The 17786-nt window shown below is 40.2% G+C and overlaps 2 protein-coding genes across 2 annotated transcripts; both read left to right on the top strand.

Annotated features, from left to right (window-relative positions):
• The first annotated feature begins 330 nt into the window (after nucleotides 1-330).
• Nucleotides 331-2004, top strand: LOC117746524 (tripartite motif-containing protein 16-like). Its single transcript, XM_034555710.1, has one exon. It carries the CDS (start codon nucleotides 331-333, stop codon nucleotides 2002-2004), a length of 1674 nt encoding a protein of 557 aa, XP_034411601.1.
• Nucleotides 2005-5941: 3937 nt separating this feature from the next.
• LOC117746246 (tripartite motif-containing protein 16-like) lies at nucleotides 5942-7615 on the top strand. The gene has a single exon (XM_034555270.1). It carries the CDS (start codon nucleotides 5942-5944, stop codon nucleotides 7613-7615), a length of 1674 nt encoding a protein of 557 aa, XP_034411161.1.
• The last annotated feature ends 10171 nt before the right edge of the window (nucleotides 7616-17786 follow it).

Raw genomic sequence — 17786 nt, 5'->3', positions numbered from 1 at the left:
ACATCAGAACAGTTCTGGTTTTGAGCTGAAACTCATTGAAAGAACTCCACAAGTCAATAGATTATTTTTATTCTAATCTTCACTACATGTTAAAAAAGATGGTGACATTTTTACGAGACAATCCCTCCTGCCGGTATGCAGGAGCTTTTTGTCTTGTTCCCTCCCCCTCACTGATACTCATGTTTGAATGTGGGTGTAACCAACCAATTTGATAGGGCGAGAGCTGAAGAGCCCCATTCATTGGAGGTAATCAAATGAAGAGGAAAAGGCACAGAGTTTGATGTAAGCTGGTCTAGAGCGACACTCTCAAAGTCTCTGTGACAAGTCGATATGGGTCCAAAGAGAATTAAACTGGACCGGGAGACCTTTTCTTGTTCCATCTGTCTGGATCTACTGAAGGATGCGGTGACTATTCCCTGTGGACACAGCTACTGCATGAGCTGTATTAAAGCCCACTGGGATAAAGAGAATGGAAAGAAACTCCACAGCTGCCCTCACTGTGCACAGACCTTCATACTCCGGCCTGTTCTGGTGAAAAACACCATGTTAGCAGATTTAGTGGAGGAGCTGAAGAAGACTGGACTCCAAGCTGCTCCTGCTGATCACTGCTATGCTGGACCTGAAGATGTGGCCTGTGATGTCTGCACTGGGAAGAGACTGAAAGCCTTCAAGTCCTGTCTGGTGTGTCTGGCTTCTTACTGTGAGAAACACCTTCAGCGTCATTATGATGTACCTCCATTAAAGAAACACAAGCTGGTGGAGCCCTCCAACAAGCTCCAGGAGAACATCTGCTCTCTTCACGATGAGGTGATGAAGATTTTCTGCCGTACTGATCAGCAGTGTATCTGTTATCTCTGCTTAATGGATGAACACAAAGGCCACGACACAGTCTCAGCTGCAGCAGAAAGGACCGAGAGGCAGAGAGAGCTGGAGGGGAGTCGACTAAACATCCAGCAGAGAATCCAGGACAGAGAGAAAGATGTGAAGCTGCTCCATCAGGAGGTGGAGGCCATCAATCTCTCTGCTGATAAAACAGTGGAGGACAGTGAGAAGATCTTCACTGAGCTGATCCGTCTCTTTGAGAAAAGAAGCTCTGATGTGACGCAGCAGGTCAGATCCCAGCAGAGAACTGAAGTGAGTCGAGTCAAAGAGCTTCAGGAGAAGCTGGAGCAGGAGATCACTGAGCTGAAAAGGAACGACGCTGAGCTGAAGAAGCTCTCACACACAGAGGATCTCAACCAGTTTCTACTCAACTACCCCTCACTGTCACCACTCAGTGAGTCTACAGACTCATCCAGCATCAACATCCGTCCTCTGAGCTACTTTGAGGACGTTACAGCGGCTGTTTCAGAAGTCAGAGATAAACTACTGGACGTCCTTAGAGAGAAATGGACAAACGTCTCACCGATGCCGACTGAAGTGGATGTTTTACTGTCACAACCAGAGCCCACGACCAGAGATGGATTCTTAGAGTATTCACGGGAACTCACACTGGATCCAAACACAGCACACAGATGGTTGTCATTATTTGGTGGTAACAGAAACGCTACATTAATGAAAGAACAACAGTTTTATTTTAGTCATCCAGAAAGATTCAGTGGATGTTGGCAGGTCCTGAGTAGAGAGAGTCTGACTGGACGTTGTTACTGGGAGGTGGAGTGGAGAAGAGGAGTTGATGTGGCCGTTGCATACAAGGATATCAACAGAAAAGGGGAATATGACGATTCAGGATTTGGATTGAATGACAAATCTTGGGCATTAAGATGTGAAAGAAAATTTTGTAATTTTTGGTACAACAAAGTCCAATTTCCCGTCTCAGGTCGTGGGTCCTACAGATTAGGAGTGTACCTGGATCACAGTGCAGGTATTCTGTCCTTCTACAGCGTCTCTAAAACCATGACTCTCGTCCACAGAGTCCAGACCACATTCACTCAGCCTCTCTATGCTGGATTGAATTTTTTTAACATGTCTGGATCCACTGCTGAGTTGTGTAAACTAAAATAGAGAATTTATTTAAGGGTTGAAGTCTGTTTGAACTCTTGAACTCATTTAGTCTCCATGTTTGTCGCAGATTGTTGAGTTCTTCACTGCACTGAGATCAGCTGTCAGTCAAACATTCTCGGGTTAGGTCGAACTGACTGATTGTGAGGATGAAGTGAATCTGTCCTTGAAATCATTGATCAAGAGTCATTTAACAGACTTTAATAATGGGATGTGAGAAAAAACTGATTGTTTACATGATGAATAAACAAACATGAACAAATAATTTTCTTCTTGTCTTCATTTCATGGTTTCATACAAAGCTGATGTATAAAATATAAAACTAACAATTGGAATTTAACTTAGTCAATTTGTTGATTTAACAGTAAAGTCCAACGTGCATCTATGCAATCTATTTATATTTAATGCCTTTTAATGTAGCCGAACAATGTACTTTAATTAAACAGTATTATCACATGTCAACATCCGCTTTTAAAATGTAGAACTAACAGTCACTTAATTATACTAACGTTTATTTAGCACATTTTCATGTCCGAATAAGCTACAATTATAGAAGTTAAGGGCACAAAAACTCTTTAGGTTCATTTCCTCAGAAGCTCTCAGTTATCTGGGTTTGTTTTCTAACCTCAACATGTTCAAACATTTTAACGCCGACGTTGCCAATGGTTATTTATTCATCCTGATTCAGATATTTGGTCCTAATTTAAATAAATAAATGATTGTCTTGACTTTCTTAACCAAGGATGATAAAAGCATCTTTGTAAAAGATTGTGTTGTCGATGTCATCACTGTATCCTTCAGACGACTTTGATTCCAACTGTTGTCCGTCGGAACGCAGGGAACAAGTGTGCGGCTCAGGCTTTTAATGTGGAGTCGAGAGGTAAAATCACAAGTATTTATTCAGCTAGCAAAAAGGCAGAGTATTGCATCCCGTACAGTTAAACGTGCACGGTCCTAATTTAAAACATTCAACAGGGTTGAGTGTCCGGAAACAAGGCGCTTAAACAGCGTACGCGGAAGCTTCAAAAAGGATTCCTCTTGTGAGGTCCTATTGGTTAAGACTATTGTAGCAGGCGGAGCTTATTTTAGCTAGAAGCGGCCTGGTTGGAGCACTGGGTATTTTCCACCCACACTGGCTCATGTCCATTGGTTGTGGTCTTCATCCATCAGTGTGTGTGCATGTTGTCGGGGTGCAAGGGTGGGGGCGTAGTGAGAGCTGGCATAATCCAGTTTGCAGGATGGGGTGCCCTTGACTAACGTCTGGGATGCTACTGTGTATTTTGCCCTAGTCAAAATAAGGGCAGTGTGTGTGCTGGACCAGGCGCTCCCTTACTTTGTCTTTTCCCACTGAGTTCGGCCTTGGGCTCTCGTAACTCCGCGCAAACTTACGTGACCTTAATGCTAGGGTCAATGCTGTGTGTTGTTTAGGCTGAAGCAAGCTAGTGTGCAGATTTACCTTAATGCTGTATTAAAATGCTCTATAGTCTCAAGTTATTTGCCAACAGTGTAATGTATATATTTCTTCTACACAACACACAGTTCAAATTTGATGGAGAGTTTGTGATATACATTACTAATTTTCTGTCTTTTAGCCAGTGAGCAGGTAGTCTACAGGCTTCTCTTGAACAGCCTGTTAACGTCCCTCTCCAGGAGGGAGAGAGTCCTCGTTGGTGTCAGGATGTCTCTTTGTCTTTCTCAAACACAGGAGGATTCATTCAGAGGGTTTTACATACAAGTCGTTAGTGGAGTGAGGAGCTTCATGTTGGCAGTTGATCAATCAGAGACCTTTTCAGACAGAAACAGAGTCGTTTACTGAGAACTGCTGTTGGAGTTTCTCAGAGTACAGTCGTTTGGTTTCTCTTACCTTCTTGCTAAACCTGTACTTTGATTCTTTAAACCTGTCTTTGTCTTCACTCCTAAAGGATTATTCTGTGTTCAATCTCCGCTGTGTGAGCTGGAACAAGGTTTTATTTATGTATTGGTACATTAAAACAAAAAATTAATACATTATTGGGTTTATATACTGTGGGGTTTTTACCATAAAGATAAAGCCCCGCTAGTTCAATTAACAGACCCACACTCCAATGACCACAGATGACAGACTCGAGCTCTTGGTTTTACTTGCTGCAAGGAGAATGTTGAGCTGTGCCTCTGCACGTCTGCAAAACACTCTGGCTCGCCATTCTCCAGACAGTCCTTTTTATTGAAGCAAGTGGTTATCCCACACAGAATGAGGAAACAGTTTGTCTAGTCCCTTATCAGTCTGAGATGACCCTGAGCCATGTGTGTTGCGCGGGTGTGTGAGGTATGTGGGGAGACACGAGACAAACCTAGTTTTGTGCCTGCACATTAAACCTGTTGACCTCTTGTCCTCAGGGTGAACGGTATAGAATAAGTAAAACAACAACGTATTACTCTTCTTCTGTTAGCTACAGTAATTACATTCATAGGGCGTACATTTTTTTAATGCAAATTGAAAACACATGCTATAAACTCTAACATATACAATGTGTATTGTCTCCATTTTCAGATATTTGGTCCTATGCTTTGGTCTGGGTTTATATACAATGTGTATTGTCTCCATTTTCAGATATTTGGTCCTAATTTAAAGAAATAAATGATTGTCTTGACTTTCTTAACCAAGGATGATAAAAGCATCTTTGTAAAAGATTGTGTTGTCGATGTCATCACTGTATCCTTCAGACGACTTTGATTCCAACACACAGTTCAAATTTGATGGAGAGTTTGTGATATACATTACTAATTTTCTGTCTTTTAGCCAGTGAGCAGGTAGTCTACAGGCTTCTCTTGAACAGCCTGTTAACGTCCCTCTCCAGGAGGGAGAGAGTCCTCGTTGGTGTCAGGATGTCTCTTTGTCTTTCTCAAACACAGGAGGATTAATTCAGAGGGTTTTACATACAAGTCGTTAGTGGAGTGAGGAGCTTCATGTTGGCAGTTGATCAATCAGAGACCTTTTCAGACAGAAGCAGAGTCGTTTACTGAGAACTGCTGTTGGAGTTTCTCAGAGTGCAGTCGTTTGGTTTCTCTCATGTCTCATTACAGCTGTACTTTGATTCTTTAAACCTGTTCTTGTTCTGACTCCTGAAGGATTCTTATGTAGTCAACCTCAGCTGTGTGAGATTAACTATGCACACGGTTTTATTTATGTATTTGTACATTTAAAAACAAATATTTATACATTATTGGATTTATATACAATGTGTATCGTCTCCATTTCCAGATTCTGTCCAAAACAAGATAAAAAAGTATCAGAATCAACCTTCAAAAAAATGAGTAGAATTTATATAAACGGTGTTTCAAACTCCTACTCTAATTTATTTTAACGTCCCACAACAATGTTGAGAGAATTCAATTCCCACAACAACATTGATAGCATGTCCTCAGTGGTAGATATCTTTACAGCCCTGTTTTATCCATTGAATGAAATCATTTGGCAGTAATGTTTATATTATATTAGGCATCAGTTTTCAAAATGCTGTCTGTGCAATGGTATCAGATCTAACATTTAGTATTATCTTCTACACAAAGGCATCCTAAGACATTCTCTAAAGGAAGGACTCTGTCCTTGGTAGAATTTGAAAGTTAGCCGACATCAGAACAGTTCTGGTTTTGAGCTGAAACTCATTGAAAGAACTCCACAAGTCAATAGATTATTTTTATTCTAATCTTCACTACATGTTATAAAAGATGGTGAAACTTTTACGAGACAATCCCTCCTGCCGGTATGCAGGAGCTTTTCGTCTTGTTCCCTCCCCCTCACTGATACTCATGTTTGAATGTGGGTGTAACCAACCAATTTGATAGGGCGGGAGCTGAAGAGCCCCATTCATTGGAGGTAATCAAATGAAGAGGAAAAGGCACAGAGTTTGATGTAAGCTGGTCTAGAGCAACACTCTCAAAGTCTCTGTGACAAGTCGATATGGGTCCAAAGAGAATTAAACTGGACCAGGAGACCTTTTCTTGTTCCATCTGTCTGGATCTACTGAAGGATGCGGTGACTATTCCCTGTGGACACAGCTACTGCATGAGCTGTATTAAAGCCCACTGGGATGAAGAGGATGAGAAGAAACTCCACAGCTGCCCTCAGTGTGCACAGACCTTCACACCGAGGCCTGTCCTGGTGAAAAACACCATGTTAGCAGATTTAGTGGAGGAGCTGAAGAAGACTGGACTCCAAGCTGCTCCTGCTGATCACTGCTATGCTGGACCTGAAGATGTGGCCTGTGATGTCTGCACTGGGAAGAGACTGAAAGCCTTCAAGTCCTGTCTGGTGTGTCTGGCTTCTTACTGTGAGAAACACCTTCAGCGTCATTATGATGTACCTCCATTAAAGAAACACAAGCTGGTGGAGCCCTCCAACAAGCTCCAGGAGAACATCTGCTCTCTTCACGATGAGGTGATGAAGATTTTCTGCCGTACTGATCAGCAGTGTATCTGTTATCTGTGCTTAATGGATGAACACAAAGACCACGACACAGTCTCAGCTGCAGCAGAAAGGACCGAGAGGCAGAGAGAGCTGGAGGGGAGTCGACTAAACATCCAGCAGAGAATCCAGGACAGAGAGAAAGATGTGAAGCTGCTCCATCAGGAGGTGGAGGCCATCAATCTCTCTGCTGATAAAACAGTGGAGATCAGTGAGAAGATCTTCACTGAGCTGATCCGTCTCTTTGAGAAAAGAAGCTCTGATGTGACGCAGCAGGTCAGATCCCAGCAGAGAACTGAAGTGAGTCGAGTCAAAGAGCTTCAGGAGAAGCTGGAGCAGGAGATCACTGAGCTGAAGAGGAACGACGCTGAGCTGCAGAAGCTCTCACACACAGAGGATCTCAACCAGTTTCTACTCAACTACCCCTCACTGTCACCACTCAGTGAGTCTACAGACTCATCCAGCATCAACATCCGTCCTCTGAGCTACTTTGAGGACGTGACAGCGGCTGTTTCAGAAGTCAGAGATAAACTACTGGACGTCCTTAGAGAGAAATGGACAAACGTCTCACTGACGGTGACTGAAGTGGATGTTTTACTGTCACAACCAGAGCCCACGACCAGAGATGGATTCTTAAAGTATTCACGGGAACTCACACTGGATCCAAACACAGCACACACAGAGCTGTTATTATCTGATGGGGACAGAAAAGCTACATTAATGAAAGAACATCAGTCTCATTCTAGTCATCCAGAAAGATTCAGTGAATGTCATCAGGTCCTGAGTAGAGAGAGTCTGACTGGACGTTGTTACTGGGAGGTGGAGTGGAGAAGAGGAGTTGAAGTTGCCGTTGCATACAAGGATATCAACAGAAAAGGGGAATGGGACGATTCAGGATTTGGATGGAATGACAAATCTTGGGCATTACGATGTGAAAGAAAATATTGTAATTTTTTGTACAACAAAGTCCAATTTCCCGTCTCAGGTCGTGGGTCCTACAGATTAGGACTCTACCTGGATCACAATGCAGGTATTCTGTCCTTCTACAGCGTCTCTAAAACCATGACTCTCCTCCACAGAGTCCAGACCACATTCACTCAGCCTCTCTATGCTGGATTGAATTTTTTTTATATGTCTGGATCCACTGCTGAGTTGTGTAAACTAAAATAGAGAATTTATTTAAGGGTTGAAGTCTGTTTGAACTCTTGAACTCATTTAGTCTCCATGTTTGTCGCAGATTGTTGAGTTCTTCACTGCACTGAGATCAGCTGTCAGTCAAACATTCTCGGGTTAGGTCGAACTGACTGATTGTGAGGATGAAGTGAATCTGTCCTTGAAATCATTGATCAAGAGTCATTTAACAGACTTTAATAATGGAATGTGAGAAAAAACTGATTGTTTACATGATGAATAAACAAACATGAACAAAGAATTTTCTTCTTGTCTTCATTTCATGGTTTCATACAAAGCTGATGTATAAAATATAAAACTAATAATTGGAATATAACTGAGTCAGTTTTCCTCCTGGATGTTGATTTCACAGTAAAGTTATGTTTATTCACAAGGTCCAACGTGCATCTATAGAATCTATTTACATTTAATGTAGCCGAACAATGTACTTCACGTCCTAATAAGCGACAATTATAATAGTTAATGGCACAAAAACAACTCTTTAGGTTCATTTCCTCAGAAGCTCTCAGTTATCTGGGTTTGTTTTCTAATCTCAACATGCTCAAACATTTTAACGCCGACGTTGCCAATGGTTATTTATTCATCCTGATTCAGATATTTGGTCCTAATGTGCATCTATAGAATCTATTTACATTTAATGCCTTTTAATGTAGCCGAACAATGTACTTTAATTAAACAGTATTATCACATGTCAACATCCCCTTTTAAAATGTAGCACTACCAGTCACTTAATTATACTAACGTTTATTTAGCACATTTTCCTATCCGAATAAGCTACAATTATAGAAGTTAGGGCACAAAAACAACTCTTTAGGTTAATTTCCTCACAAACACTCCGTTATCTGCCTTTGTTTTCTACCCTCAACATGCTCAAAAATTTCAACAACGGCATTGCCAATGGTTATTTATTCATCTTGACTTTTCTAACCAAGGATGATTAAAGCATCTTTGTAAAAGATTGTATTGTCGATGTCATCACTGTATCCTTCAGACGACTTGGTTTCCAAAACGCAGTTCACATTTGATGGAGAGTTTATGATACACAAAATGTTTCTGTCTTTTACCCAGTGAGCAGGTAGTCTACAGGCTTCTCTTCAACAGCCTGTTAACGTCCCTCTCCAGGAGGGAGAGAGTCCTCGTTGGTGTCAGGATGTCTCTTTGTCTTTCTCAAACACAGGAGGATTCATTCAGAGGGTTTTACATACAAGTCGTTAGTGGAGTGAGGAGCTTCAGGTGTGCAGTTGATCAATCAGAGATCTTTTCAGACAGAAGCAGAGTCGTTTACTGAGAACTGCTGTTGGAGTTTCTCAGAGAACAGGTTTAGTGAGACGATGAGAGAAACCAAACGACTGTACTCTGAGAAACGCTGATTCTTTAAACCTGTTCTTGTCTTCACTCCTGAAAGATTCTTGTGTTCAGCCTCAGCTGTGTGAGATTAACTATGTATTTGTACATTTAAAAACAAATATGTATACATTATTGGATGTGTGTTGTCTCCATTTTCAGATTTTGTGTAAAAAGAGATTAAAATCAGAATCAACCGTCATGGTATTTTTAAGTCCCACAACAATGTTGAGAGAATGTCCTCAGTATCCTCAGTGCTAGCTACCCATACGCCCTGATTAAAAAATGTTATGACATTTTTTTTTATCATTGACTATTACAAAATATTAAGAATCCCTTTTTTATCCGTGCAGTTTGAGATGACAGCAATGCTTATATTTTGTTTTATCTTAAAAATTCAGTGTTATTTCAATGTTCTTATGGTTTTATTATTCACATTTTCAAATTGTTCCTGTTTTTTTATTAATCTTTAATTGTGTGCCTTGAAGTACATATTGTATATTTTACCAAAGATCTATTTAGTATTTCTTTTATTCGTATCAGTAATATTAATTAAGTAAATAGAAATGAAACAAACAAACAAAAACACTTGTTTCAGTAATGGAAGATAACATTTGAAAATATTTAGGAAACACTGAGTCAGCTTTGCATTCTCCTCCCTGGGAGATACAACTCAATCTGAGGGAACAAAAGTAAGAGGGAACACATACACGCTGGAAGTCTTTGCATTTATATTTTAATTAATACGTAACCCTTTGAGGCTTTAGCTAATTCCTGGCATTCAGATTTACACTTTGAATAAATGACCATGATGGAAAACTATATGCTTTGTATCCGATTCTTGAACCGGATTTTCACAGTTAGCTTACAAACTTAAAAACAGCATGAATCATCCCAAGTAGATAACACCTCTGTGTATCTCCTTTGTTTCTAGACACTCAGAATGACAGTCAACCTAATGTATTTAATTTGAAGTATATTTTGTGCTTACATCGCAATTGTTTAATTTCTGTCAGAACAACATTATGCAGCAAAACAAATGTTTTTTTAGGCAACAAGAGCACTTAGTTAAGTTTAAGAGAAACCGTGAAGGTTGGGCTTAAAATAAGTTTAGGACAACAAAATGAACTTTAAGTTTACAACAAAACTACTCGGTTAACTTTACAGACATTGTAGGTGATGATGACATCATTTAAAATGAATTATTGCCTTTGTTAGTACTTTTTCTTACCCACTGACTCTGAGTCTAACTTTAGTTTGTCCTCCTTCAACTTAAAGTCAGCCGTGTCATTCTAACGCTTCCACCTACTAAACATTTAAAGTTTTATTTTAAGATGATGTTTTAATATTGACAGTATTCTTTCCAACCGTCAGTGAAACTTGAACTCTTTTAAGGGTTTGATGAAGATAAGAAGTTTACGTCGGATTTTCGATTGGAATTTCCAACAAATAAAGTTAATAAGTGCTACAGATCTATTTGTTCATATAAATCACCAACAAACAGCAGAATCAGCTGATCTGGTTCATTCATGTGCTTCTTGATTGCCGTCTGTTGTCTGCTGCCGAGCAGGTAGTCTACAGGCTTCTCTTGAACAGCCTGTTAACGTCCCTCTCCAGGAGGGAGAGAGTCCTCGTTGGTGTCAGGATGTCTCTTTGTCTTTCTCAAACACAGGAGGATTCATTCAGAGGGTTTTACATACAAGTCGTTAGTGGAGTGAGGAGCTTCAGGTGTGCAGTTGATCAATCAGAGCCCTTTTCAGACAGAAGCAGAGTCGTTTACTGAGAACTGCTGTTGGAGTTTCTCAGAGTGCAGTCGTTTGGTTTCTCTCACCATCTCATTAAAGCTGTACTTTGATTCTTTAAACCTGTTCTTGTTCTCATTCCTGAAGGATTATTATGCGTTCAACCTCAGCTGTGTGAGATTAACTGTGAACCAAGGTTTTATTTATGTATTTAAAAATCTAATACATTATGGGGTTTATATATCTGCATTATCAGATTTTGTGTGAAAAACATTTGACTGCGTGCGGATAAAAAAAGTATCAGAATCAACCGTAAAAAACTCAAAGAGTAGAAGTGATATAAAAAGTATTTTTAAACTGCTTCTCATATTTTTTTAACTCCCACAACAATATTGAGCAAGACTCCTTAGTTTCCTCAGTGGTAGCTACCCACACAGCCTTGGTTAAACAATTTGTATCACATATTTATATCTATATATCCATCTATCTATCCATCCATCCATCCATCCATCCATCCATCCATCCATCCATCCATCCATCCATCCATCCATCCATCCATCCATCCATCCATCCATCCATCCATCCATCCATCCATCCATCCATCCATCCATCCATCCATCCATCCATCCATCCATCCATCCATCCATCCATCCATCCATCCATCCATCCATCTTGAAATGGTGCAACTATGAATGGAACAGCACTTTGCTGCAACACATCACAAAAAACTGTTATGTACAATTGTGGGAATTTATTTTATACTTTTTACTTTCCTCACAAGATGAGGTCATCATCAAATAATCTATTTGCGTGTTTTTGTCAAAACTGCTTTCATGACAAAATGAATTAATGAATGAATAAATAAATACTTAAACATTCTCTGATTTCATGTTTCATCTTTAATCCTAATGTTTCAGAGTCCATGTAGTATTCCATGTAGTATTCCACCCGTGTGCTCCATGCATCCACTGGTAAGCCCCACATCCAGTGACTCTACTTCTGTTAATATTAAAGAGACAGTCAACGCTCCAGAGGACCCCCCTTTTTGTCTCACAGGAGTTTGACACAATACATTTCATGTTTTAATTCATAATCGGCATGAAAACATGGTTATGAAAAACAAATTGCTTGAACCTCCACTACATCCTGGTTATCAGGAGGAAGCGCCCTCTTGTGTTGTGTGCTGTGCTGTTCACTGCAGGAAGATAAATGAATCAGTAAAGGCACATTTACTGTAAATGCAACAACACACTGTTCACAGGAGTCACGCCCTGTAACACTGATGCTGCATTCACTGCACATGGGAAAGGTGGTAGAGAAGAGCTTCTACTCGACAAACAGTATTCACAGCAGCTCTCAGGTGGTAAATAGAACTTGGGAATGTGAGGTTTGAGGCTGTGGCTTAAAGTTGTTCTGGCTCATTGAATTCTGAGAGACACAAATTAATTCAAGGACAGTATTTGATTGTGTGGATGAAGTGAATTGGTACATCAATCAGTTTTACCAGAATTGTAAACATGTTAAAGATGGGACCCGACCCCCCCCCCCTGTGGGTCCCGACCCGGTCTTTGGGAGCTTCTGGTCTCTTGTTCTGTGTGCAGATAACGAGTTGTCATTTATGTTGGTATCAGATGCATTTAGTTGTTTTTCCATTTGTTTGTTTGGTTATATATATTACTGTTGCTAAATCACGAGGTAGAATTTACAATGAACTGCAAATATTCCTCATGTCATATTGATATAAAAGAGATAAAATCAGGGCTGTAGAGGAGGACGAGAACATGAACTTGATTATGTTGCTGAAATGTTTCAAACAAGTTTATATTAAATTACAAATTCAACTTGGGTATTTATCAAAGGCAGATTCTGACACAACGATTGCCAAAAAGACTCTCTGTCTGCCCTTAGTAAAGTCGTAAAGAAGGTCACAGCCCCGGTCCAGATGTGTACTGCTGTGCGTACCTCTGGAGTCCTCCAGCCTGAACTTGAAAGCAGACTCTTCTCCACTTACATCTCTCATCCACTCCGAGCTGCTCCCCATGGATGGATTGTATTTCCTTTTAACCGTCGCTGACTCTTTGTCGTGTCAGACGGGCCGAACCCACGTGTGCCAGTAAAGCCGCCTTTTGTTTTCAATAAATCCATCGGACACGTCGTTGGTAATAAAGTATTCAGTGTAATGTTTTAGCCAGATCTGATAAGATGTTTCTGCCATAGTTTGAAAGCACAAAAGAGTTTCTACCACTACTTAAAAAAAAAAAGTCCAACAGAAACATTACAACTAAAGAAATAAATACTCAATAGTAAAAAAAGACTGTATTAGGAAACTTAATTTCCAACTCTATTTATTCCTGTTGACTTTATTTAACTTTTTTCCTGCTGCATCAAAATCAAATGTTTTAACTGAGAGTTGATTAATGGGTAATAGTGTGCGGGGGATGTTGTATTGTAGGTTTTAGGAGTCATGAATGTCACATCTACAGAGGTCACACATATAATCTATAACAACGCTTTCTGTTTGACGCTTGTCATGTGTTTTATTTTTATGGAATAGCAAGTAACTAGCAAGCACCATCTCTATCTCTATGCAGACGACATGCTCTTATACAATTCTAAAAGTGAATGGTTGAGGTTGGTGTTGAGTCCAGACTATTATGCCGGAAAACGAATATCACGTTACCAGGACCGATAACACAGGCATGCATTATAAAAATGCCAAAAGAACAAAGTTAGCAATGCCTGTAATTGTTATCCATGTTGAACTAACTAACTGCTGCTAATCGCTTTCGGGGATCAACGCTGTTTGTTTTCTTCCAGAAAAGGGTCACGTGACGGGCGTGACCAATCAGGGAAACATTTGTCATTCAGTGGGCGTATCCATGCTCGTAATTGAAGGCCAGTCGAGGGCTCCGCTTATAGAACTAGGGTTACGATATCGTAACCTTCTTACTTTGTATTCACTGTGATGCGTCTATAACCCACACAACGTATCCTCATACAACGTATGACATCTTTCGAAAAGTTACTCCATGTCCAGCAACATGTGTCAATTTCCACTCGCTACAACTTTTACGTAAGATAACATACAAGATATATACGAATACGTTGCAGACAGAGCTAATCTGGTCCATTAATGGTGACATCAAGTTGAGCACGTTAATGTCATCGCAGTATGTTTCGGCTTGTAGGAGTTTTACTTCAATGGTTCAATATTTGAACGAGTGACAAAGTTAATTGAATTTTAATGGTCGACAAAGAAGATTTGACGAATAATTCTTCCTTCATGATGTGTTCGTTGCACCTGGTTTTTATGTGCATTCATTTCATCTGTATCTGCTGCACTGGAAAACAGTTGGCTAAGATCCTTTTTGAAAGTATTCTTATTATGTATCAATTTGACCCATTTCCACGATTGGATTGCGCAACAGAAACCACAAAAAGCCACTTTCATAAAGTTTACAGGGCACGTCTTTCCGCCTTTCCTCTGTATATCTTGAGCACTTTCTGTTCGTAGATTCTAATTAGCTGCCAGGCAGGTCCGAGGGACTGTCCATAATCAAAGAAAAAAAAAAAGATTATTTCATGTGTGACAGCGACAGTGAGTGGTGATGTTATCCTGCGGACGTGAGCCAGGCCCGTGTGTCATCAGAAGATATCTTGACTCTAACACAGACTGACACATCCAGCTGACCTCAGTGCTGTTAAAACACGGTTTTCCCATGCATACTGTAGTTTCATGTTTGTAAATACAGCACGATGTTCATTTAGTAAATTATGGTCCATTTAGAGTCAAATTGACCATAAAGCAGAGTATGCTTTAGGGCGGGGCTACAAGGTGATTGACAGGTTGCTACCTCAGTGTTTTCGTCTTACAACTTTAACCCTTTTGTAGTATGTTTTCAGCACGTCATTTTAACACATTGTCTCCACTACATAATATACTTCTGTGGGATCACCTTGAAAATACAGTGTGCTGCTATTTTATTTTTAAGTTGAAGTTTAACTCTTTAAGAAAATCCAATTATGAAAAGAATGACCATTGTTAAATTATACAAAACCTAGATTCGATTCACATGACTCAAGTTCAGAGAAACTAAAATAGCTGTTTTGTTTTTCACTCTGTGATGTGAAATCTTTTGACTCTATTTCAAAGTTACACAAGAAATATTAAAAATATTCACAAATTCAGTGTCATTTTCAGTGTAGATGAACCTTTCAGCCCGATCCTTTGAAATTCTGTTCAGGTTGCAAAGACATGTTTGAAGAAAAGATAATTTGTTGTCGAGGTGAAAGGTCAACAAAAGCTCAAAAGCGCAGTATATAAATTTGACTCACATTTGAATCCATTCGTTTGAATTCCCAAGGTGGCGGAGGTCGAGTGTTGGCTCTGGATGATTGACAGCGGCTTGATAGTTGCAGGTTTGGCCGCGATCTCGGCTGAGGCGGAGTGACAGACCTCACCCTCCGGCCATTAAGGTAACGACACGCTCCGCCCTGTGACCCCTGAACCCCGGCGCTGGGCTGTCAGTCATATCGACCTCTTTCCTCAGGTATGCACACCTAAACACGCACACCATCGTTCCCTCAGACACAATTTCACCAGTCACGTGACAGGTAGAGGACACATCGGCATAATGAATGTGCATAAATGCATTCAAATGTGGCAGGAGCAAAACAAACGCCCCAGAAACTGCTTGGGGTTCAATTGCGTTCCCAAAGTTCAAGGTCATAAAATGTCTTAAAAAGTCATCGGTAATGGCGCTGTGGTAATTAACAAAGGTTCTAAGATGCTTCTGAAGCTCAGAGACTTTTCACCCAAACATCAGTTCTCTGCCGGCGTCCATGTTTTTCCTGAGATGCACCGGGACACACACCGACTCTGAGTCATTGACTTCCCACTTGAAACATCAGAAACCTGATTAAGACACACGAAGGAGCCAAATCCAGCGGAGGTTGGTTATCGGAGTTGCCAGAAATAAAAGTGGTTTAATATTGAAGCTGATCTGTAGAGGGGCGACACAGACTGGAAGGCCGTCGATGAAGTGATGCATCATGGCAGATACGACAGTCATCACGTCCTCTCCTCCATCGCTTCATCCTGTCAGGTCACATTGATGTTTGCCAACACGGAGATGGAGCCGAGCAGCGTTAAACGTACACCTCCACAGAAGAAAAAAACAAACATTTGCCCTAATTTTAAGTGCATTACAAATGCATCATCTGGTGCTATGAGAGGTTTTATAACTTCCAGGAACGACTCTGAAACATGCGCGTCAATATGAACGGTGCTCTATTATGCCAGTTAAGTCTTAGTTTTCTATACAAGCTATTGTTTCTGAGGAAAAATAGAAAACACCTTTTTTTTATGTGCTGTGCATGCTCTTCAAGATCTTCAGAATGAACTGAGGCTTGAGCCCGTTTCACACATGGGTTTTATGCATATTGTCATATATGCAGACAACGCACACATTCAAAGTGTCTTCAATGTTTTGACTTGCCGTGATTTATTTAAAAGATATTCTTTAGCACATTTGATTGATCTTTTCTGGAATATCTTTAACTAAGATATTATAATGTCTATTTACCTGTTTGTGTGACCTGTTAATTATATTTAACTGAAAATGAACACAAAAAAAACTGTTGTTTTAGAGATTTAATTGGACTTAATGTCCCACACGAAACATTAACAGTGTTGTTGGCTAACTAGCTTAGACATTAGCCTATCAATTCCACTAAGTTATGAACGGGTTCTACAAGTAGACCTGTGGAACCTTTTGGCTTTCTGATCAGCACGTTTTATATCAAGTGTTTTATCAGCCCGTATATTCCTAGTGGTCCTCTTCAGTGGTCACAAGCTTGTTAGCCTGATTATCCCGTCAGATCGATTGTAAACAGCTGCAGGATCTTTGGTAACTAGTGTAGGATGGAAAATCCTTAATCTTAAAATAGACCATTTGGTCTATAATGCATGTGCGCATGCCTGAGGCATCACAGTGATGATAGGGCCATCTATGCTGGTTTGTTCAGATGCTGTCAAAAGAATTAGAAAGAAAGGTGTGTCTCGAAGGCAAAAGGAAGTGCTTGTACTCCTGGTATCCTCAGAATTACGTTCCCTTACAAACTTCAATGTCAGTTCCAATTCTAGGGAAGGTATATTTACTCTTGAATTGAATTTGTTTTTGACGTATCACAAATATATTACAAATAGAAAAAAAGTCAGAATGAAATTTTAAAAAAATGCTTCTTTTACCACTTTAGATCACATCCCCGGTCATTTTATGCACATATTTAAGATATAATAAGAAAAGATAAACAAAAAACCAAAAGCATAAAAATCCATTTATACTATTTTTATTCAGTTTCACTGGAGCTGGAGACGCACTAACTTCCGTTTCACTCAGACTTTGATGTGAAATATGCATTTTTTCCGTGTGGATCCGAGCACAGGGTTGTTTTTATTATCACATTTGAGGAAATTGAACCGGTGTGACACGAGCGTGTCACCGCAGAACTGAAAACGCCTCGAGGCTCGAAGGTTTTCTGGATGTGTATCGTCTTCTCTCCTCTATGCTTTTACTTTTGGCTGTTGAAGAAACTGCAGTCAGTTTCGCCCCTCTGGAGGACTCTCTGGTTTCCACACACGGCAACAAGCGACGTGAAGCCCAGTGCTCACGCATCGGCCAGCTACAGCCCCTCCTCATCTTCCCAATTAGAGGCGTCTCCGCCTCAAGTCGCTCTGTCAACTCCGATAAAAAGCCAGCTCGTCTTCGTAAAGATGACTGAACATCCAGCTCGCCACCTCAAAAGCCCACGAGGATGGAGTGGACTTGGAGGAAGGACACGAGACAGGAGGAAATGAAGAATCTCAATTTCATAGTTTGGATTTTATTCTGGTACATTTGGTAAAATGCAAAAAATGATATGTTTAATGAAAAAAATATGGTTTACATGTTGTACTACCTTGTCATTTGATCATCTTTCATCAAGTGTTGATCATAAAAATACATTGTGTTTCTGAGTTAAACACTTTGAAATCTTTTTCTTTAGATTTTCTGTTACTTTAC

This window comes from Cyclopterus lumpus, chromosome 17 (genome assembly GCF_009769545.1).
Source record: "Cyclopterus lumpus isolate fCycLum1 chromosome 17, fCycLum1.pri, whole genome shotgun sequence".
NCBI classification, from domain to species: domain Eukaryota; kingdom Metazoa; phylum Chordata; class Actinopteri; order Perciformes; family Cyclopteridae; genus Cyclopterus; species Cyclopterus lumpus.
Note: the sequence above shows the minus strand (reverse complement) of the source record. Positions and strands in the feature narration are given on the sequence as shown.